This window comes from Hipposideros armiger, unplaced genomic scaffold, assembly GCF_001890085.2.
Source record: "Hipposideros armiger isolate ML-2016 unplaced genomic scaffold, ASM189008v1 scaffold_816, whole genome shotgun sequence".
NCBI lineage: Eukaryota > Metazoa > Chordata > Mammalia > Chiroptera > Hipposideridae > Hipposideros > Hipposideros armiger.
The window spans coordinates 353,294-376,968 of record NW_017732166.1 but is presented as its reverse complement, the minus strand read 5'-3'; the positions used below and the strand labels follow the sequence as shown (position 1 = coordinate 376,968).

At 36.6% G+C, this 23,675-nt stretch overlaps 1 protein-coding gene across 1 annotated transcript in view; it reads right to left on the bottom strand.

The window, feature by feature from the left end:
* Positions 1-23,675, bottom strand: part of SPIDR (scaffold protein involved in DNA repair) — a 351,985-nt gene that overhangs the window by 181,263 nt on the left and 147,047 nt on the right. Inside the window, exons 7-8 of the mRNA XM_019628914.1 lie at positions 11,800-12,050; positions 2,934-3,034 (exon numbers count right to left, since the gene is read on the bottom strand). Of these exons, the coding sequence (XP_019484459.1) occupies positions 2,934-3,034; positions 11,800-11,948 (250 nt within the window). The 5' untranslated portion in view covers positions 11,949-12,050. The remainder of the gene's footprint in view (positions 1-2,933; positions 3,035-11,799; positions 12,051-23,675) is intronic.

Sequence of the window (23,675 nt, the reverse complement as noted above, 5' to 3'; positions counted from 1 at the left end):
CCGAGCTGAGATGCCGCTGAGCTGCCAACAGGCAGCTGGATGGCTCAGCTGGTGAGAGCATGTGCTCTTAACAACAAGGTCGCCGGTTTGACTCCCACATGAGATGGTGGGCTGCGCCCTCTTGCAACTAGACTGAAAGTGGCAACTGGACTTGGAGCTGAACTTGCACCCTTCACAACTAAGATTGAAGGACAACAACTTGACTTGGAGCTGATGGGTCCTGGAAAAACACAATGTTCTCCTTTCCCAATTTCCCCCACACTGTTTCCTTCCCCAACTCCCCAGTAAAATCTTAAAACAAAGCAAAAAAAACAATATGCTTGAAGCATGGTCTTCTCCCTATGGCTTTCAATTATGAGTACTATACATGAGGTGTGATTAAAAAAAATGTGGTGAATGTTTAAATTTTTAAAAATGTATTACAATAAAAGACACATTGCTATTAACCCCCCTCAAAATACTCTGCCTCACTTCAAACACACTTATCCCATCGTTCTTGACACTTTTTGAAGCAGTTATGCAAGTCCTCTTTCGTGAATGTCTTTCATTGCACTGTCATGGCTGCCTCAATGTCCTGAATCATTTTGACATTGAGAAACAGCCAGAAGTCACACCGTGCCAGATAGGGTAAATGAGGTGGATGAGGACACACTGTAACGTTTTGATTTGACATAAATCGCTGTACCAGAAATGATGTGTGACACGGAGTCTTTCTGTTGTGATCAAGAAATATGGTGAATGCTGCTGCCAGGTGTCCTCCAACGGAAAGACAGGGATCTTTAAAATGAGCAGCAGTGCATTGAACCTTAGTAACAGTGTGTGACAAGTTTCAACTTGTTCGGTGCAATCAGTTGGGTGTGAGCTACACTTGAGAGGTGTGTTTTGAAGTATGCCTTAAGTCATCCTCCATCATGACAATGTTCCGTGTCACACATCGCTTCTGGTACAGCAATTTCTGTCAAATCAAAACATTACAGTGTGTCTTCATCTACTTTATTCACCGGTTCAGGCACTCTGTGATTTCTGGCTCTTCCCCAAAGTCAAAATCATTCAGGATATCGAGGCAGCCATGACAGCGCAACTAAAGACATTCACAAAAGAGGACTTTCAGAACTGCTTCAGAAAGTAGCAAGAAACATGGGGTAATTGTGTTCAAAGTGAGGGGGGATACTTTGAGCAGGATTACTGGCAATGTGTCTTTTACTGTAATAAATTTTTTTATATAAACATTCACTATATTGTTTGATCATACCTCATAATATTCTAATACAAGAATGTGAGAGAAGACAGTTGCTAAACTATAACTGGGAAAGATTTTAAGTTAATAAATAAGAATTGAAAAGTCTTCCAATTGAGAACATACTAGTTCAGTGTTCCATCAAGCATTTTAGTTCTGTCTTACATTCTAACATAAGCAAAGATAACCTATGAGTCTATTAAAATACATATACAAGTATCACTCTGGAGAGACTACTGTTTAAATTATTTATTTTTATTTTTCAATTAGTTGACATTCAATATTATATTAGTTTTAGGTGTACAGTATAGTAGTTAGACATTTATATAACTTACAGTGTGATTCCCCTATAAGTCTAGTACCTACCTGGCACCACACAGTTATTACAGTATTACTGACTATATTTCCCAATCCTGTACTTTACATCCCCATGACTATTTTTAACTGCCAATTTGTACCTCTTAATCTCTTCACCCCTTTCACCCAGACTTCCCAAGCCCATTCCCTTCTAGCAATCATCAGTTTGTTCTGTGTATCTATGAGTTTATTTCTGTTGTTTATTTTGCTTTTTAGGTTCCACATATAAGTGAAATCATACAGCATTTGCCTTTTTCTATCTATTATTATTTCACATAGCATAATACCCCCTAGGTTCATCCATGTTGTTGCAAATGGCAAGATTTAATCCTTTTTATGGTCAAGTAATATTCCAGTGTGTGTGTGTGTGTGTGTGTGTGTGTGTGTGTGTGTGTGTGACATCTTCTTTATCCAATCGTCCATCAATGGACACTCAGATTGCTTCCATATCTTCGCTACTATATATGAAACGTCCTTCTTTGGAGAGATGACTATTAATAGTAGATTTAGAATTGGGCCAGTCGAGTGGCTCAGTTGGTTAAGAGCTCACTCAAAAGTTTGAGTACTGAGCAATAGTGGTTCGAGTCCAGCCCAAGAGCTGCCGCTGAGCTGCCAACAGGTGGCAGGATGGCTCAGCTAAAAAAAAAAAAAAAGAATAGATGACCATGTCCACCCACCACTTGCTCCACTCCAGGTGGGAGAGGCAACCAGGAAGAAACCATGAAAATAAACCACTGTCTCATAGGAGAAGGAACTTTTCATGGTGTATAAAATATTTCAAATATCAAAAAATTTGTTAAGAAACAAGAGTTTCAGTCACTTGCTTGTGGTAGCAATTTCTGAACTGCATGTTACAACTCATTACAAAGGTCCTGCATCAACTTAATAAAACTAGGATTATGGTAAAACTAAGAGAGAATGCAGAGTGTATCACACATACTAAGGTTAGTGTTGTTTATGAAATACTAGTTTCTGGTGTGTGAGTGTGTGTGTATTGGAAGATGATGTAAGATGTATTTCTTACTATGGGTTGCAGTTACAAAAATTTGAAAGCCACTCGCTTAGGTATAGCAAGAAAAAGTTCTAATACAGCACACTCCAAGTCAGATCTTCAAGAATAAATCTTCTATTGAACTATGAAAAGCTCTATGGGGAGGAATCATTAGACCTTGTAAGAATGGACTCATCTTTTAGAACAATTTCTGAGACCTAGAGGAACCAGGAGAAAAATAAGGTCATGAAAATAGTAATGATCAACTTCATATATTTTAATGTAAAAATACTTTTAATTGGCATGTTTTTTTTTACCCAGAATCTCTGATGTCAGTGCAAGCCTTACCTGAAAGTGTCTTTTGGTAAGAAACACATTGATGTCTCCACAAAGAAATGGCAGATCTCTCTCGATTCTGCAGTCCATTTAGTCTTTCTGCTAGCCCGCCTCTGTTTAATGAATTATAATGTATTAGTTTAGTTAAAAGTTTCAGAATAGTTGCAACATTTATATTTTATACCTTCCAACCAGAGACAAATAGATAAAACATGCAAATTTTAACTTATTTCACATTATATTCTCTTCCTAGAGGTTCAATCCTCCTAGATAAGCAATCTACTTTTTAAAGGTTTCTTGGAAGCCCAGTTTTCTGATTCTTTGAAATATGGGTAACTTTCAGATCAATCTGACTTCATCCCTATTCCTTCTTAGTTTACTTTATTCCATAAACATGTACGGATCATTTCCTGTTCTACTTAGCAAAATGCTAGGTGCCAGGGATATAAAAAAGGCAATGAGCTACATCACTGGGGGAATGGCTCAAAATCTGCTCTGCAGACAGTGGGCAAACAATTAAATGTAAAGTGGGCTCAGAGTTGTAGTCAATAATAAAATTTTCATACTGCTCATAGGTAAAACACTTCTATAAGAGGATTTAGGTATAAGCTCATCATTAGGACCACAGAGATAATTGAGTATTAATCAGAAACACACAACAAGGATACCAACATCACAAAAACAGGAAAATTTCCATTTATGGCAGGGAGATGATTCATAACAATGCACATATAGGCACTTCACAAAAGCCCAATCAATATATATTCATTGGTATATGTTATTAATATATAAAAATATAAATATAAATATAAATTTTATATATATATATATGTTTTGATTCAATAAACTACCTGGGTTCAGAGAAGTCAGCAGTTTCTAACTATGATCTCAAGAGAAATCAAGATTAGTTAATTACCATTATGACTACATGCTACATAATTTATCAATATATTATCTCATGTGATTATGAACCAGTTCACTGATCATCTCACAATATTATCTCATTTTATTCTAATATTATTCCTTTGAGGTAAAAAAAATAAAACAGATATCAATACCCACCTCCTACATGATAAAAATCAAAGCTTAGAGAGAGGTTTACGAAATTCTCTGATATTACATAACTAGCCAGATGAGGAAATAGTTGTTGAAACCAGAAAAAACTTAGCACAGTGCCTGGCATTCAAAAAATGTTTGTCACTGATTTTACTGATTTTTTTTTAATGATTTTTACTTGTACCCTATAATCTTTCCACAATCATTGAAAGGTTTTATTTTAATACATATTATATAATTACCAGTACTACCTACTTGGTTTTCCTACAGGCACTTGTTTTCCTATAAGCACTAATTATTCTGAATCTGTGTGTGTGCATGTGTGTGTGTGCATGCGCGTGATGCATGCAATATATATAACACCAAATTTTTAAAAATTCTCATATTCACAAATATACCAAAGAACCTCTACTTTACATATATGTCTACCTCTACTTAATATAGGTCTGACATTTAAGTTCATGAACTTGTTGCAACGATGTTGCTAACCTTTTTTGATATCAGAGGGACTATTCATTATGAATTTGTACCAACTGGACAAACAGTTAATCAAGTTTACTATTTAGAAGTGCTGAAAAGACTGCATAAAAGTTAGCCGAACTGAACTTTTTGCCAACAATTTATGGCTCTTGCATCATGACAATGCACCAGCTCACATGGCACTGTCTGTGAGGGAGTTTTTAGCCAGTAAACAAATAACTGTATTGGAACACCCTCCCTGCTTACCTGGTCTGGCCCCCGTGACTTCTTTCTTTACCTGAAGATAAAGGAAATATTGAAAAGACATTTTGATGACATTCAGGACATCAAGGGTAATATGATGACCGCTATGATGGCTATTCCAGAAAAAAGAGTTCCAAAAGTGCTTTGAAGGGTGGACTAGGTACTGGCGTTGGTGCACAGCTTCCCAAAGGGAGTACTTTGAAGGTGGCCATAGTGATATTCAGCAATTGGTATGCAGCACTTTTTCTAGGATGAGTTCATGAACTTAATTGTCCGACCTTATATGTGAACTCTATCATTCTGTTTACATGAGATAACTTGTTTATACTCCCCCTCTGACAACACTATGAAAGTAGATACTACTATCATCCTCATTTCACAAATGATAAACTGAGGCACTGAGACATTAAACACCTGTACAAAGTGAGACATCTGATGAGGAACATAGCTGGATGCACACCCAGGTAGTCTGGCTTCAGATTTCATAAGCTTAGCCTCAATGGTATCCCTACTGTCTGTTAAAGAGCACTACTTAAAAAGATACTTATAATCAAAAAAGCAAAATACTGTATTCTTTCCACAATGCTGTAGATAATTATTTGTCAAATGTTGGTTTTTCAATTCTATGACTTTAGAGAGCAGAAAAAAAAGACAAAATACAATCTAAAAAGATATGGTTAAGGTCAAGTCTAAAATCTCACAAGTAAACTGTAGGAATTATAGGACGAAAGGTAAAAAAGCAAGAGTAAAAATGAATAAAGAACAGCTCTCTACACGTGGGAGTATCTGGTGCCTTACGACAGAATCAGCATTTCAACACTTGGTTTTATTATTATGAGCTAAACTGATGCCTCCATAATACCTCTGCTCCAATTTGATCAGAGAATTCCTGCAGGAAATTCTGATCAGATACACCAGAACTTAGGAATGTAAAGACCATGATCTCTAATCAACAACCATAATTGTAGTAAAAATCTGTCTGCATTAAAAAAAGTTATACAAAGGGTCAGGAAGACCCTGCTTGCATACATACAAACTAACATTTTCTTTTTTTCCTTTTTTGGGGTCACTTTTATTGAGATATAACTGACAAAGTTAAAATAGTAAGAATGTGAAGTTTCCATCATTATGATTTAATATATGTATACATTGTAAAATGATTTCCACATCTAGTTAATTAACACATCTATCACCTTACTCTTTTATCTGTTTTTTCTTGTGTAAGAACATTTCAGTTCTATCTCCTTGTCAAATTTCAATTATATAACAGTGTTATCAAAAATAGTCACTATGTTTTATATTAGATCTTCAGAACTTATTCATCTTATAGCTGAAAGTTTGTACCTTTTTACCAAACTTTCCATATATACAATTAATTTCGTGAACTCATCCTAGAAAAAGTGCTAATACCTCATTGCTGAATATCACTATGGTCACCTTGGAAGTACTCCCCTTGGGAAGCTAGGCACCAAGACAAGTGCCTAGTCCACGCTTCAAAGCAATTTTGGAACTCTTTCTGGAATGGCCATCAGAACTGTTGTATTACCCTTGATATCCTGAATGTCATCAAAATGTCTTCCTTTCAATACCACCTTCACCTTCAGGTAAAGAAAGAAGTCACTGGGGGCCAGATCAGGTGACTAGGGAGGGTGTTCCAATACAGTTATTTGTTTACTGGCTAAAAACTCCCTCACAGATAGTGCTGTGTGAGCTGGTGCATTGTGGTGATGTAAAAGCCATGAATTGTTGGTGAAAAGTTCAGGTTGTTTTCGCATAACTTTTTCACGCAGTCTTTCCAGCACTTCCAAATAGTGAACTTGGTTAACTGTTTGTCCAGTTGGTACAAATTCATAATGAATAATCCCTCTGATATAAAAAAAAAAAGGTTAGCAACATCGTTGCAACAACTTCACAAACGTAATTGTCAGACATATGCAACACCCCCACCTCCACCCTGGCAATGACTTTTCTACTTTCTGCTTCTGTGTTTGACTTTTGGGGGGTTTGTTTTGAATTCCACTTAGAAGTCATACCATGCAGTACTTGTCTTTCTCTGTCTGGTTTATTTCACTTAGCATAATGCCTTCAAGGTCTATCCATGTTGTCAAAAATGGTAGAGGATTTCCTTTACATCATTGAATAATATTTCATTATATACATAATTTTCCATATATATAATATGGAAATAACATGTTCTTTATCCATTCATCTATTGGCTAAGGAGTAGATTGTTTTCATATCTTGACTATTGTGAATAATGCTGCAGTGAATATGGGAGTGCAAATATCTATTCAATACCCTGCTTTAATGTCCTACGGATGTATTCCCAGAACCAAGATTGCAGTATCATATGGTAGTTCTATTTTTAATTTTTTTAGAAACTTCTATACTGTTTTGCTTACTGGCTATACCAATTTATATTACCACCAACATTGTACATGGTTTCCTTATTTTTCACATCCTCACCACACTGTTATTTCTTGTCTTCTTGATGATAACCATTCTAACCGATGTGAGTTCATACATGATTGAAATTTTACTTGCATTACCCTAATGATTAGTGATGTTGAACTTCTGTTCATGTACCTGCTGAGCACTTGGATATCTTCCATAAAACAGGGTGTATTCAGTTCCTCTGCCCATTTTGAATATGATAAATTTGCTTTCTGCTATGGAGTTGTATGCGTTCATTATGTATTTTGGATATTAACCTCTTATCAAATATGTGATTTGTAAATACTTTCTCCCATTCAGTAGGTTGCCTTTTTCACATTGTTGATGGTTTCCTTTGTTGTGCAGCAGCTTTTTAACTTGATGTAGTCTTACTTGTTTACTTTTGCTTCCGATGTCTTCACTTTTGTTTTCAAATCCAGAAAATCAGTGCTAAGGCCCCATGTTAAGTAGCTTGACCCCTATATTTTTACCTAAAGGATTTATGGTGTCAGGTCTTACATTCAAGTCTTTAATACATTTTAAGTTGATTTCTGTGGATGGTGTAAAATGCAGGCCCAGTTTCATTCTTTTGCATATGGCTGTCCAGTTTTCTCAACACCGTTTATCAATAAGACTACATTTCTCCATTGTATATTCTTGACTCCTTTGTTGCAAAGTAACTGATGTATATTCAGGGGCTTATTTCCATATTTTCTCTATGTTCCATTGAAATATGTGTCTGTTTCTTATATCATACTGTTTTTATTACTTTTGCTTTGTAATTCAGTTTGAAATCAGAAAGTGTGATGCCTTCAGATTTGGTTTTTTCCCCAAGACTGCTTTGGCTATTTGGGGTCTTTTTGGTTCCATGAATTTTATAATTGTTTTTTTCTATATCTGCAAAAAATGCCATTGGAATTTTAATAGAGATTGCATTGAATCTATAGATGGCTTTGGGTAGTATGGACATTTTAATAACACCAATTCTTTGAATCCACAAGCACAAAATACCTTTCCATTTATTTTTGTTTTCCTTAATTTTTTCATCATGTCTTATACTTTTCAGTGTACAGGTCTTATACTTCCTTGGTTCAATTCATTCCTAAGTATTTTATTCTTTTTGATGCAATTATAAATGAGATTGTTTTCTTAATTTCTCTTTTGAAAAGTTTTCTATTAGTGTACAGAAACATAACTGATTTTTGTATGTTGATTTTGCATCCTGCAATTTTAGTGAGTTCATTTATTAGTTCTAACAGATTTTAGTGGAGTCTTTATGGTTTTCTATATATAATATCATGTCATTAGTAAACAGAAACAGCTTTACTTTTTCCTCACTGGTTTGAATGCCTTTTATTTATTTTTCTTGCCTTATTACTCTGGGTAGGATTTCAAGTACTATGTTGAATAGAAGAGATAAGAGTAGGTATCTTTGTCTTGTTCCTGATCATAGAGAAAAGGCTTTTAGCTTTTTAACCACTACATATGATTTCAGCTGTGGGTTTGTCATATGTGACCTTTTGATGTTGAGGTACATTCTCTCTATACACAGTTTGTTGAAATCTTTCATTACGAATGGATGTTGATATTTGTCAAAATCATTTTCTACATCTAGTGAATGTTCATGATTGTTTTCATGTTGTTAATCAGGTGTATCATGTTGATTGATTTGTATATATTAAACCATCCTTGCATCAATGGAACCAATTTCAATCAATTACAGTGTAGGATCCTTTTTTTGAATTTGGTTTTACTGAGGATTTTTCCATGTATGTTCATCAGGGATATTACATCATAATTTTCTTTTCTTGTAATCTTCTTCTCTGGTTTTGGTATAAGGATAATGCTAGCCTTGTTAAAATGTGTTTGGAAGTGTTCCCTCCTCTTTTACATTTGAAAGAGTTTGAGAAGGACTGGTATTAATCTTTCTTTATTGGTTAGGTAGAATTCACCAGTGAAGCCATCTGTTTCTGCACTTTCCTTGGATGTGAATTGTTTTAAGTATCGATTCAATCTCCTTACAAGTAATTGGTTTGTTCAGATTTTTGGTTTCTTCCTGATTCAGTCTTACTAAATTATGTGTTTCTAGGATTTATCTTTCTCTTCTAGGTTGTCCAACTTTTTAGTATATAAGTGTTCACAGTAGACTCTTATGATCTTTTATATTTGTCTAGTATCAGTTGTAATGACTTCTCTTTCACATCTAATTTTATTTACTTGATTTTTTTTTCTCCCCTTGGTATGACGAGCTCAAGTTTTGTCTATTCTGCTTATCTTTTAAAAAAACCCCAGCTCTTAATTTCAGTGATCATTTCTGTTTCTTTCTGGTCTCTGTATCAAATATTTCAGCTCCGATTTTTATTATTTCCTTTCTTCTACTAACTCTCGTCTTACTTTGTTCTTGTTTTTATGATTCTATCAGGTGTAAAGAGTTACATTGTTTATTTGAGGTCTTTCTTTTTTCTTAATGTAGGCATTTATGCCTATGAATTTTTTAGAGCTTAGAGCTTTTGCTGCATCCCATTAGTTTTGGTATGCTGTATTTCCATTTTCATTTCTATCAATTTTTTTGTTTTGTTTTGTTTTTTGTTTTGTTTGTCTTTGGATTTCTTCTTTGACCCATTGGTTGTCCAGGAGCATATTTTTTAAATCTTTGCATATTTGTGAATTTTCCATTTTTCTTCCTGTTATTAATTTTCTAGTTTCAAGCCAATGTGACCAGGAAAGATGGTTGATAAGATTTCAATCTAATTAAATTTAGTAAGACTTGTTTTGTGACCTAACATATGGGGTCTATCCTGAAAAAATGTTCCTTGTGTTCTTGAGAAGAATGTGTAATCTGCTATTATTGGATGGAATTATCTGTAAATGTCTGTGAGGTCCATCTGATGGAATGTGTCTAAGTCCCTGCACCATCTTCCTGCCTCATCTCAGGAAATGCCAACTTCATTTTTCCACCTGCTCAGTAAGTCACATTATAAAACATTACTGGATTCCCTGTTGAATACTGAAATGCCCTTCCCTACCTCTGAGCCATTCTCTATCCCTCTTCTGCTTTTTTTCTATTAAGTTTATCTCCTTTGACAATATTTCTACTCTACTTCTTGGCTCCTTGTCAGCCTGTCCCTTAACACAGACAGGGCTTTAGTTGCCTCTGTTCAGTTGCCTGTGTCTCCAGGATGTGAAACAGTAGACCATTAATAGGGTTGGGGATAAGACTTGCTGTAATTGCATGGAATTGACTTCAACAAGGACATTCAAATCATTTTATCTGGCTCCCTTTGCTGTTCTCTCCAGAGACTACTACAAACCATCACCATTCTCTTTTGAGGCTATAACATCTTAATTCTGGGCATAAGGCCTTCTCTCTCTCTCTCTCTCTCTCTCTCTCTCTCTCTCTCTCTCTCTCTCTCTCACACACACACACACACACACACGGTGAACAGACATGAAAACACACATGAATTGACTCACCATACTATGTCCATCCCACCAGATTCAGTCACATCCTTACACACTTCCCTCCATTTCAATGCTTCTTAAGATAAGCCTCTCCTTCTCAGCACTCCTCCCCGACTTCCTTTCTTGATCACTAACAGAGCAATTACCCCTAACCTCTCTGTCTCTGCTGGGTTCTCCCCATTATTCTCTAAATCTGTGTCACCTTTTCTGTGAAACCTCTTTAGGCACTGGATCCCTTTCAAGCCACTAACAACTAAGCTTCCCACCCTCCTTCCGGCCTCAAATCCCAGTTCCTAGCAGAGGAGTCAAGCACTGTCTCCAGTCCTTAAGTCTTGGGCACTCCTTGTCCCGGTTTCTTCCCCTAACATTGCCATTGGAGTCTCCTTGGTGTGCATTATCATACTTGCAATCCTGATGTAGACATATCCTAAACAGATCAAAAAATTATGCACTCCATTGCCACATTTATTCCTTCTACTGAAACTCCTTTCTCCTTGAAACACTGTACTAGGTTTACTTTTTGTGGCACTGTTTCCCAGAAATTCTCCTCACTTTCATTGGGCTTTTGGTTTCAATGTTTTGTTCTAATTTAAAACACAAAGAGACCATAAATTACACAGGTTTGGGACATGCCCCCGAATATGGCACACCCTACACTCCATCATACATCCTGTTGGGCCCTCCATGTACTGGCTGGTCCTTGTGGTTCTTACACACACACACAGCCAGTTTCTTGTCTGTGAGTCTTCGCTGTCTCATACATATTTGCATTTGCAAGTGTAACTCATAAAAGTAATCTCATTAGTGTATATTTATTTTTATTTCCCTCTTTAGACTATAAATTACTTAAAAAGAAGAAGAGTCATTTACTTGTCTTAAATGTCTAAGACAGCACCTGAAACATTGATGCTCAATAAAATTTGATAAACTCAAATAGACAATCTGCATTATCTGCATTAAGGAAGCAGTCACGTAAACTGGTTTTGACAGAAATAGTGAATCTTCAACTTGGATGAACAATTCTATCAATTGTCTCTAGAACTTAGGAGTTCCATAATTGCTTAAAGGAGTTATAATTCTATTCTCTTAATTTTCCTTCCCAAGTAAATAAGTAATCATATTTAAATTAACATTTTTAGGTATTTGGGTTTTTAAAGAAAGAGAAAAACTTAAAAAAAAAGTATTTAAAAAGTTGTAATATAACCTTAAAAGCTTCGTCTTCTTTGCTGAATTTTCAGGAGTCCTGGGAAACTTTGTCTGTTTCTGGGGTGAATACAAAATGGTCTCTGTAGATTTCACCCTTGTGTTTATCAGTCTCTCCATAGCCTGCCTTCCATCTGATCCAAAATCCATGTGGTATTTGTGACAGGATTCTGAATCAATGAACAAGCCATTCTCGGAGTCATCTTTGTTTTCACTATCTGATGAATACTCCAAAATTTCTGTAGAACTCGTCTGAAAAAATTAAGAGAAATGAAATTAAATTTGAAGAACTCTTTATTCAAGTCTATATTTACAAACACCTATTATACTATTCCCTTATGATTACAGTCATTGAAATAACTTCGCACATAAGTATTTACAGCTTAAACTTCTATTTTGGCACAAAGTCCAAAGTAATCAAGCCACATACCTAAAGACAACAAGAGATTAAAGCAATTATAAGCCAGAAATTATCTCATAGAATCCACCCAATTCAGTACAAATATTTCAGTCTTCCTTCAGTAAACTAAAATAAATGTGCCATACAATCAGTTTTGAAAACTGAACTAATAACATCAACCTGAATGGCTGATGACAGTCACTAGTGATAGTACTCTAACACCAATTGGAAAAATGTATATATCTTTTGGATTTTGAAATTTTATGTGAGGTATGATATTCACTACTTGTGGTAAACCAAATACAAAGAGAATTGTCTCCTCAGGTATAAACCACTTAATTTACCAAAGGAATCTCCAAAGACAGAGATGAAAACTTGACTTTCCAGCACAATTTCAATATAATATTTTCCAGCGACTAGTTTAAAATAGCTAATATTAGGAACTATATAAGAAAATGAGTCACTGCCTCTTTCTCTTAACATTTCCTAAAATGTTTCTTCTTTCTCCTACTCAAACTTCTGAACTACCAAAATAAGAATTTTTTTGAAAACTGGATTATAAATAAGATATCATGTCACATAGACTAACTATGGAGAGATGATCAAAACTTTCTTTTTTGGTGTTTTCTGTCTTTGTCCAGATTCACATGTTTATCTTAAGTGCGGTAGGTATTTTATTTTCCCATTACTTGGTTTTGCAAATCAGTCCCATGTTGTTCCAATGTCAGCAACAATTGTTCCTTCAAAATTTTAATTTTTCAGAGTATTAGTAGCCCCTTCTAATTTAATACCTATACTAAATTTTACATTTACTAAATGTAAATTGTATATTTAGTGGAATGGCTCTTCTGTACTTGGTCAATTCATAGTGTAGGTATGGGTCCCTCATGGAGCCCTGTCTATTTTCATGGATAAACATGGACTGTGTCCCTGACACTGTAGCAGGCACTTGGCTAAAGAGAATAAAGAGTCCACAAGTATATGAGGATTATTGTTTGTAGGTTCATGTGTAAGCAGATGCACTGGTGTCTGTGTGTGTGGAGGATTGCACTAGAGTTTTCATCATTTGCTAATTTACACGAGAAACAAAGTTTATCACATTTGGCCTTTTCTGAGGATTTTATAGTTACATCATTTTTAAGAGCTTAAAAAGGGCATCACCCATCACCATATCTCCTCCAAAGAACTGCTAACCCTAACCTGTTACCAGGCACATTTAAAATAAGAAAAAGTGAAAAAACTCAAATTAATTCCACTATGTGTTTCATAATTTCAATTTCATGCCTAAATTATTGCAGGCAGCTGCTAACCCACTAATTAGCCCTGAGGTCACATGTTTTCCCCACAATATAACTTCTAAACAAACATAGGTCATAAAAATAACAAGAACAATTTCGATTGAAAATTAAGTCCCTTGACACTGAAAACTTTTATAACTCCAAATTGAATTTCATCTTTTTGTTATGCAATGTCTTTTCATTTAGTACCCTAAATTTTACACTTCCTCTTAGAGCAGGTTTCTCAACTTCACCACTGCTGCCACTTTGGGCTGAATAATGTAGTGGGAAATTGTACATTGTATTGTAGGGTTGCCTAGCAGCATCCCTGGCCTCTATCCACTAGGTAGTAGCACCATCCCACCAATCAAAAATGTCTCCAGATATTGCCACATGAGCCCTGGAGGGCTAAACCACCCCTACCTGAAAATCACTCTCCTAGAAAAATGTCAACAAATAACCAACCACATGTAGCCTGTGCTAGGGACTCACATGCAGAAGTGAAGGTGACTCAGAACTTTGTAAGGAAGGGGAGGCCAGAATAAAATAGTTGTGAAACATGGTAGAAATATTGTAATTGAAGTATTTCTCAGGCTCCATGAGGAAGACATCAGAGAAACAATAAAGCTAGGTGGGGCACAGGAGAAGGAAAGAAGAAAGGAGCTGCATTTGAATCAGTGTCCACCACCTACAGCTGAATGCTAAGTGTAAGTTAATTAGGCAGAGAGGAGAAAATACATTTTAGGGGAAAAGAACAGGAGGACCACAAATATGAGGCCTGAGAGAACAGAGCACACGCAGGAAAATCTACAAGCAGCAGCAAGAGAGAAGGCTGGAGATGGGCCTTGCAAGACCACAGCAGAGCATTTGGGTTTATTCTGAAGCAGTGAGTGAGCCACTGACATTTTTAACAGGGGCTAAGAAAATCAGATGTTAATATGGAATGATCATCCAAACAACATTCTGAATATACTCTAATATGGGAGAAGAAGGTACTCAAGCCTGCATGTAGGGAAAGCAGCTAGCTAGAAGGCTCTTCCATAATCAAAGCAAGACATAATGAGGATGTGAATAGCAGTGGGAATAGAGAGGTAAACTTGAAAAAAAATGAGAAAAGAGATAAAACAACACTTGAAGACTCTCAGATGTTAGAAATGAAAGTGAAGGGCTGGCTGAGTGGCTCAGTTGGCTAAGAACGTGAGCTCTGAGTAACAGGGTCACCAGTTCGATTCCCACATGGGCCAGTGAACTGCGCCTGAGCTGAGCTGCCGCTGCGCTGCCAACAGGTAGCAGGATGGCTCAGGTGGCAAGAGCATATGCTTCTAACAACAAGGTTGCCAGTTCGACTCCCACATAGGATGGTGGGCTATGCCCACCCGCAACTAAGACTGAACACAGCATCTTGAGCTGAGCTGCCAACGGGCGGCCGGATGGCAACTAGACTTGGAGCTGAGCTACCTGCGCCCTGCACAACTAAGACTGAAGGACAACAACTTGGCTGTTTCCCTTCCCCAACTCCCCAACAATGTTCCCCTTCCCCAATAAAATCTTTTTTAAAAAAAAAAGGAAGAAAGAAATTAAAGTGAAGACAGAGTCAAAGAAGACCCCACGCATCTGGTTTGGGCAACAAGAAAAAAGAGGTACATTTAACTAGAATGGGAATTCAGGAAATACATCTGGAGAGGCGTAGTTGCTAACACCAAATTTGATTTTCATATGTTAATGTTTTAATACCTATAGAATAACTGAGGTAAAACTAACCAATAGGCAATACCTCTATGGGTCTTGAGTTTTAAGAAAGTAATATGGGATGGAAATATAACTTCAGGAATCACAGAACAGAAACAGTGCATGAAAGTATGAGTGTTAGGGAACTATGCATGGAAATTATGTAAAAATAAGAAGAGATGGTCCAGATTGGAATCTTAGGAATACCATCAACATTTACGCTGTATTCAGGTGAGAAGAGACAGAAGTGTTTTGGATTTGAGAAAAAAGATATTGCACAGATATAAGAAATCCATGGAATCTTGAATATAATGCACTTTGAAGAATAAATGGTGCAAAATGTTACAACAAATTTGGAAAACAGTTTGGCACTTTCTCAGAAAACTAAACGTATTCCTACCAGACAATCCAGCAATCACACTCCTTGATATTTACCCAAAGGAATCGAATACTTATGTCCACATAAACACCTGCATGTGCCTGTTTATAGCAGCTTTATTCACAATCATCAAAACTTGCAAGCAACCAAGATGTTCTTCAGTAAGGGAACGGATAAACTGTGGTACATTCAGACAATGGAATATTACTCAGCACTAAAAAGAAAAGAGCTTCCAAGCCATGAAAAACCATGAAGGAATCTTAAATGCATATTACTAAGTGAAAGAAGCCAATCCAAATAAGCTATATACTGTATGATTACAACTATATGACATTCTAAAAAAAGGCAAAACTATGGAGACAGTAAAAAGGTCAGTGGTTGCCGGGGTGGTGGTGGTGTGGAGAGGTAGGGTAAATTAGTCAGAGCACAGAAAACTTTTAGGGCAGTGAAAATACTGTGTATGATGGATATACTCATATGTCATTATACTTGTGTCCAAACCCAAGAAATATAAAACACCAAGAATGAACTATAAAGTAAATTATGGATTTTGGGTGATTATGGCGTGTCAACATAAGCTTAGCCTTGGTAAAAAAAAAATGTACTGTTCTGGTGAGTGATGTTGATAATGAGAGAGGCTATGCATGTGTGGGGGCTGGGCATATATGGCAAATCTCTATACCTTCTTCTCAATTTTATTGTAAACCTACAACTGCTCTAAAAAAATAAGTTTGTTTTCTTTTAAAGGAATAAATGGAAGGTGAAGTGCAAATAGGAGACCTGAATAATTCTTTTACGAAGCTTGGAGATGTGTATTTTATTTTCTTTCAAAGATAGAAAGGACAGCATAAAAAGACACATTTGCTTGGCTACACACAACTATCAAAGTAGGTGAATGGAGGTCAATGGTATGACAAACTTGAAGTTAAAATCATGAAAACGTAAGTATACTCCAGACTCTAGGGTGTCCTCCAACCATAACCACAAAATCCAAAAGAATTTCCTCAGTGAAGAATTGAATAGCAGTAAGATTGGTAAGGTTTTATAGAAGCTTAGGTAGTAATCTCAAATTTTTTACCATCAATCCATGACACAATCAATTTTAGGTAGCGTTGGTTTAGGCAGTCACTTTTTTAATGAGTACTAATTAATGTATAAGATTATATTGAATGCCTACTACCCACATGGTGTCTAACCTGCTATAGTTAATACAAAGAAATTTTCAAGTCTATCGTTTCTCTTGTATACTTACAATCTTTCAAAACTGGAAAAAAACTAAACTAAAAATACAAGGCAATTTATGGATAATTCCAGATATGCTGTCCATGCAGCAAATATAGGAATTGAGAAGAAAGATCACTTGGGGCAATAGTAGCCTAGAAAGTCTTTAACCAAGAAAGGCAGAGTTTGACCCTAATATTGTTTCAGGCTCAGCCCTACCCCTTACTAGCAGGTTACCTTAGACAATTTACTTAACTTCCCTATGCCTTTGCTGCTTCTTCTTCTTTAAATTGGAGATATAATAAAGCCAACACATTAAGCATTTAGTAAATGTTACCTATCATTTTCACCCCTACAGTAGTTAACATATGTATCTTGGTTTTAAATTTTATATATTTTTAATTTTGTATTTATTTTCTAGTAAGTTTTTTATTAATTTATTTCTAAGAGGATCTCTACACAAAGGATAATGAAGACCTCAACAAATAATGTCTTCAGCAGTCAATCAAAAAGACAAATAATGCTTTAATCAGCAGAGCAAATCATGTGTTCTTCATGTAGGCATTTCTAACAGGAAACAAAAGGCATAACAAACACCTTTAGGAAAACAGAACTAGAAGCATATTAGGGAAAGAGGACTTTACCATATTATATTTTATAACTCCCCCAAAGCTCATAATCCCTGATGAATGTGGAGAAAGTCTCCTCACATGGACACACAGAAGAACTACAGCTGAGCACACACAAGGTGTTTTGGTCCCGGCCTGACAGTAAAGAACTCATATTCTTTGAGAAAGAATAGTGTGTGCCTGTGCACACATGTGCGCATGCACATGTGCACAGATGCGTGTGCCTGGGACATGGAGAAGGGGAAAATCAAAGACAGGTCAGAAAAGACTGCAGGTTCATAAGCTTAAGTTTATATTTTATCTTTATATTGTCAAATCAGATTAATAAGAAAGAAGAGCCATGAGTTTTTGAATGAGAAAGACTTGGTTTTGAATCACAGCTCATCTAATTGTTTTGTGACTCTGGACAAGTTACTTCACTGACTCTCCCATACCTCAGTTTAATCATCTAAAAATGGAAAAATTATTCTAGCAATATTTCAATGACTTTATTATTAAATATTTCAAGCACATATAAAAGTATAAAAAATATAAAAATGCACGTACCCATCATCACCCTAACACCCTTCATCAAATATTAACATAATGCAAATTTTCCTTCAGTTTTAATGATGCAGTTGAAATTTCCTATATCTCTCTTCTTGTTCCCATTTTACTCCTTCCTAGCGGTAACTGTCTCCTGAATAACACCGTTTTTATTCTTGTTTCATCACACACACACATACACACACTGTATAGTGTTACTTTTCAGCTTTTAAATTTTATATAAAATTATAAAATGGTGTCCTCTCAACACAACTCAATGACCTACTTTATTCATCAATTTTTAAAATATTTATCCATGTTCATACATCTATCTCTATTTCAGTACTGCCCAATGCAAGAAATATGTAATTTTAAATTTTCTAGTAGCCACATTAAGAAAATAGAGGTGAATTATAAGAAAATATTTTATTTAACCAAATATATCAAAATATTATTTCTTTTATTTACAAGCTCTCACCAGAGTCACCTTTAGCAGTCCCTTCAGCTTTTGCTACCATGCACCTCACAACTCTTCCAAGTTCTACCCATTACCCAGTTTCAAAGCCGTTTCCTCATTTTCAGGTATTTGTTACAGCAGTAACCCACCTCTCAGTACCAATTTCTGTATTTGTCTGCTTGTGTTGCAATAACAAAAAACCATACACTAAGTGACTTAAACAATACATTTATTTCTGTGGAGGTTGGAAAGTCCAAGATCCAAGTGCCAATCAATTCAGTTTCAGGTAAGAGGTCTCTTCCTGGCTTGTAGATGAACACCTTCTTGTTGTGTCTTCATAAGGGGAAGGGGAAAGCAAGAGCAAGATAGCGAGAGCAAGAGTGAGAGCGAGAAAGAGCGTTCCCCTCACATTTCTTCTTCTAAGGGCTTTGATCCTATCATGAGGGCCCCAATCTCACCTAATGACTTCCCAAGGGCCCCATCTCCAAATACTATCACACTGAGAGTCAAGGCTTAAACATATGGATTTTGGGGGAGATACAATTCAGTCCATAGCAGTCTTGTTACACTCTTTGTTGTTTATCTGACAGTTATGAAATAATATTTCACTCTTGTTTAAATGTGTATTTCCTTGATTACTCATAGGATTGATCATTTTTGCACTTGTTTATTGGCTCTTTATATTTCATCTTCAGTGAACTACTTGTTCATACACTTTCCCCATGTTTCTAGTAGGAGAGACAATTACTTCTCAATCACTTGGGTCTATGTGTTGCATAGATAGGGGAGAAGGTTATCAGAAAATTTATCACAATTTAAACAATCGACATCCTTCCCATTACTATAAGAAAATTTTCTCATTCAAACATTTTTTTTTAACATTTTTATTGGGGAATTGGGAGATGGGAACAGTGCTGGGGAATTGGGGGAAGGGGAACAGACAAGTTGCTGTCCTTTTGTTCTTCAGTCTAGTTGTGGAGGACGTAGCTTCACTGGCCCAAGTTGGCACCATCATTGCNTGGGGGAAGGGGAACAGACAAGTTGCTGTCCTTTTGTTCTTCAGTCTAGTTGTGGAGGACGCTGCTTCACTGGCCCAAGTTGGCACCATCATTGCAGTCTTCCCAGGCGAGACAGATCAGTCGCCGGCTTCTGGACAGCTGCTCATGGTGGCTGCTGGCTACGCATGGTAGCTGCTGGCTACACACGGTAGCCCATGGCAACCCACTGCAGCAGTGGCTGCAGCCTACGCCGTCTCTGAAGACTCACGGCAGCCCAGCTCCAGGTTGAGCTATTGTTCAGCATCTTAGCTGTAGAGGGCAGCGTCACTGGCCCTCATATGTGGGATCCAAACCGGGGCCCTCTGGCGTCCCAAACCAGGGCCCTCTGGTGTCCCAAGCCAGGTCTTAACCAACACGCCACTCGGCCGGCCCTCATTCAAACATATTTTAACAATTATTATTACTGATAGGTTGCCTACTGCTACACAGTAACCCAATATACTTGGGCAAAATTATTGTTCTTTGAAACTTTTTATACTTTACCAAATCATCTTATTAGGAAATTGACTTCTTTACATAAATGCTGGATTTCAAGTACCACAATATTTAATTTTTTTTCTTTTAAAACACTTATATTTTCCCATATTTTCTCCACCTTCCTTTGGAAAGCTAAACAAGTGATGCCCTCTTAAAACTTTCATATAAGATTACTTCCTTCATGATCCCCTTACATAAAAACTGTCTACTAACAAAGTAAAAAAGAAAGTAGAGTCTAACTGCAAGATTAAGCAGTGCCTCTGTGGTAAAGCTACCTCAATGACAAATGAAACAAATTAGCCAGATGAAACACTGTTCTCTCAGAAATAAAAACTTTTAATTCTAAAATTTGTGGAAAGATAACATGAAAAGCAACAGGGGAATATCAGTAATAAATGACCACCTACTTATTTTTAAATGACACCTTTGTAGCTAAATACTTAACCTAGTTAATAAAACAAAAGGAAGACAGTAATCAATTAAAATCATTCCTTGAAATAACCAATTATATAATAAGACAAAAAGCAACTCATTTGACTCATATTTTATGTAAAAACAAAAGTCTCAAGCCCTTGGTTTTAGCCCAGGCAAGAAGGCATGGGTGGGTGGTTCAGGGAAGACACCTTGTGCAGCCACTACTGTGGAGGCAGGTGCTGGCTATGCCCTGACTTGCATGGCCAGGCGTGCTTCCCCAGGCCACATCCTGCAGCACACTAGTTTCTGCTCTCTGAAGCATCCCACCCAATTATTGAATGGGCCCAGACCTGCTCTTGTAGGATCTGATGAGATCACTGAGAGCCAGGCTATGCTAAATTCACTGTTAATTCTGGATTTAGCCTCCCTTTCTTAAAGTCACACCACAAATGAGAATAGTCAGTGGCATTTTAAGGAAAGAACAAGAGAATTATAAGGTCTTGCCTGCTTAGAAGCTTTTAAATCCAATAACAACCAATGAATGTTTTTAAAGAGTTTAGAAGTGAGGGCAACAGCAAAAATCCTGCAGAAGATAAGCCATGGCAGCTGTGGCAAGTCAGCTCACCAAAACCAAGACAGCTCTTAAAAATTAAGAGGAATGAAAGAGTACCGGTGGTTGATAAACCAGCAAATTTATTTGGCAAATGCCTTCATTTTCATTCCTAATTCTAAAATGGAATTCATTTATTTAACAAATTAATTGAGTGCCTGCTATGTACAGTGAGAGGGACACTAAAATACTTACTCATGTGGTCTTCAAATTCTAGTGGAATCAAAACACACACACACACAACCTTAAATAACATGGGCTATTTTCTGGTTGTTTATCAAGAACTGTACTGGTTGTATGAAAAAGGATAGCAAAACCACAAAAAATGGAAAGAATAGACTCCCAGCTGCTAACAGAACTTTGTTTTCTATTGGGAATAAAATTCAATGAAAGTAACACAATTCTAGATAATAGAGAGTCTTAAACTATTAGTAGGAGATATACTTTCACTGTTTATTTGATGTGCTTTTATGATAAACTTTATGAAATCAGAGACAACTTGTGAGATGAAAAACAAAAGTTATAGATATTCTCACACATTGAAAAAAAAAAAAACACAACACCCCAGCTTTTCAGAGGTAAACAGGTTTAACAAGCTACACCCATGGTTACACCTCTGTAAACCACTTGGCTTGCCTTCCCCAAACCAAATATGTTTCCAACCTCAAATTCTAGCCCAATGAAAACAACACAACTCAAGTTCTATCAGCGTGTTCACAAAAGCACCATTCCACCGCATCTTAATGTCCAAAGCCCTGGTTCTGAGGTGCCCATGGACAAAATGAAAATCAGCCAGGGCAAAGGCACATCTTAAGAGAAAGGGAAGGAGAGAGAAATTACAGTGCTCAAGAAGGAACCTGCTGGGTCAGTCAAAGTTCAACAAGCAGAAACTGAACATGGAAAGGGGCAGGGCGTGCCCCAGGCCAGGAGGACTCCACAACAAAGGGAGTAGGAACTTGCTCAGAACCTGGTCCACGTGGGCTGGTTACTGTGATTACAAAGGACAAGAAAGAAAAGCTACCCTTTCTCCAAGGAAGACAGTATATGACTGTGGAATATGGATACAGTCTGTGATAAAACCTGTCTGGCCATTGTCTGTTTCAAAACATGTTCAGAGAAAAGATACAGCTGTGAGTCTTTCTGCAACACTGGCTTCTGGCAGACCCAGGCAGGAAGGAGCAGCATACCTTGTCCCAGGTCGGCTGGAGGTTGAAGGGTCATCCAACTTAAACCTACACTCAAAACTGAAGCCTCAAAATTAAGAGAAGCAAAAAATGACAACATGTTCTAAAAATTAACCTGTTTATTTATGCAAATGGAACCAGACACAAGACACAGGTTGCTTCTGATTATGAGCCAGGCTTTGTTTTTATTCAAAGCAAACATTAAAATCCTACATAACAGAAGACTAGGGAGGGAAAAATATGGAAGGAATTGAGAGAGGAGCCTGGAGAAGGTAGAAGGCTTCAAAGGGAACGAGCCAGGTAAGTGCCCTAAGGGAACAAAGGCAATAAACAAAAGCAAAGACAGTGAAAGCACAAACACATCGCCCTGCATAATGTACCTATGATGTGCCTCTCCAAACGTGAGTTCCATGAGATGTCAGTAAGTATTAAAAGAAAATGAGCTCCAAAGTTAAATCAGTTTGAATAAACTAGGCTGAATAAAATTAAACAGTAAGATTTCTTAGGAGCCTTTAATATGCCCACCTGCGTTGTGACCTCTAAGAGAAGGCTGTAACATGTATTGCTTCCTAAACTTATTGACCACAATTTGACAAGTTTTTAACTGAGCACATCATGGAAATGAAACTTATGAAAAGTTTTTATATTTCAACCATTTTAATGGTAATCCTTCAGAAGTAAAATTTTCCATAATCTTGTCTACTTCTATCTTAAATATCATATGCTGATACAGCTTAATATTTTCTTTACAATTCATAATTACTCTTGTGGATAACCATTATTTTGAACTTTGAATTAATACCATTCTGCATATGCCAGACGCTTTTCCTTCCATCTACAAGGTTACTAGCTGGTTCCAATCTTACAATGCCCAAGTTTGCTCCCCAACACCCTTTCTGACTATCAAAAGGGCAAGGTTCTTTCTTGTTTGCCTTGGGCTTAGAAGCCAGGAAACAGCAAGGCTCAATTTTGGACATAAGGAAGACTATATAGATGAATAAAATATAGATTCTGCTCTTCAGACATTTATATCTGGCTACTTGGTCATAGTTCAGTTGAGCCACTAAAACCCAAAAACACTTACTGTAGAGCAAATCTCTAATACAATTATTTCAGAGACACAAGGCCTCCTTCCAGATCCAAGGTTAGATGAAAAGGCCCAGTTGGATTTCTGGCAGGTGGCATTTGACCATGTCTTATATATACACAAAGATGTTTCTTCAAAATCATCAAACCTCATCAAAATAATCCTCACAAGATTCCTTTTAAGTGAAAAAAGGCAAACTATACAAAGAAAGATTACAGAGGAAGATTAAATGATTTATATGTAGTTGTCCAGGGTCACAACAAGTTAAGAGAATAAGCTCAGGAATCCAGTCTATTCACACAGTATCCTACATACACTATATCAGGCTCTGTCTAGAAAATAATGCCAGACAAAAAAAATAGGGGAAATTCTCTCTCTCTCTCTCTCTCTCTCTCTCTCTCTCTCTCTCTCTCTCTCTCTCTCTCTCTCTC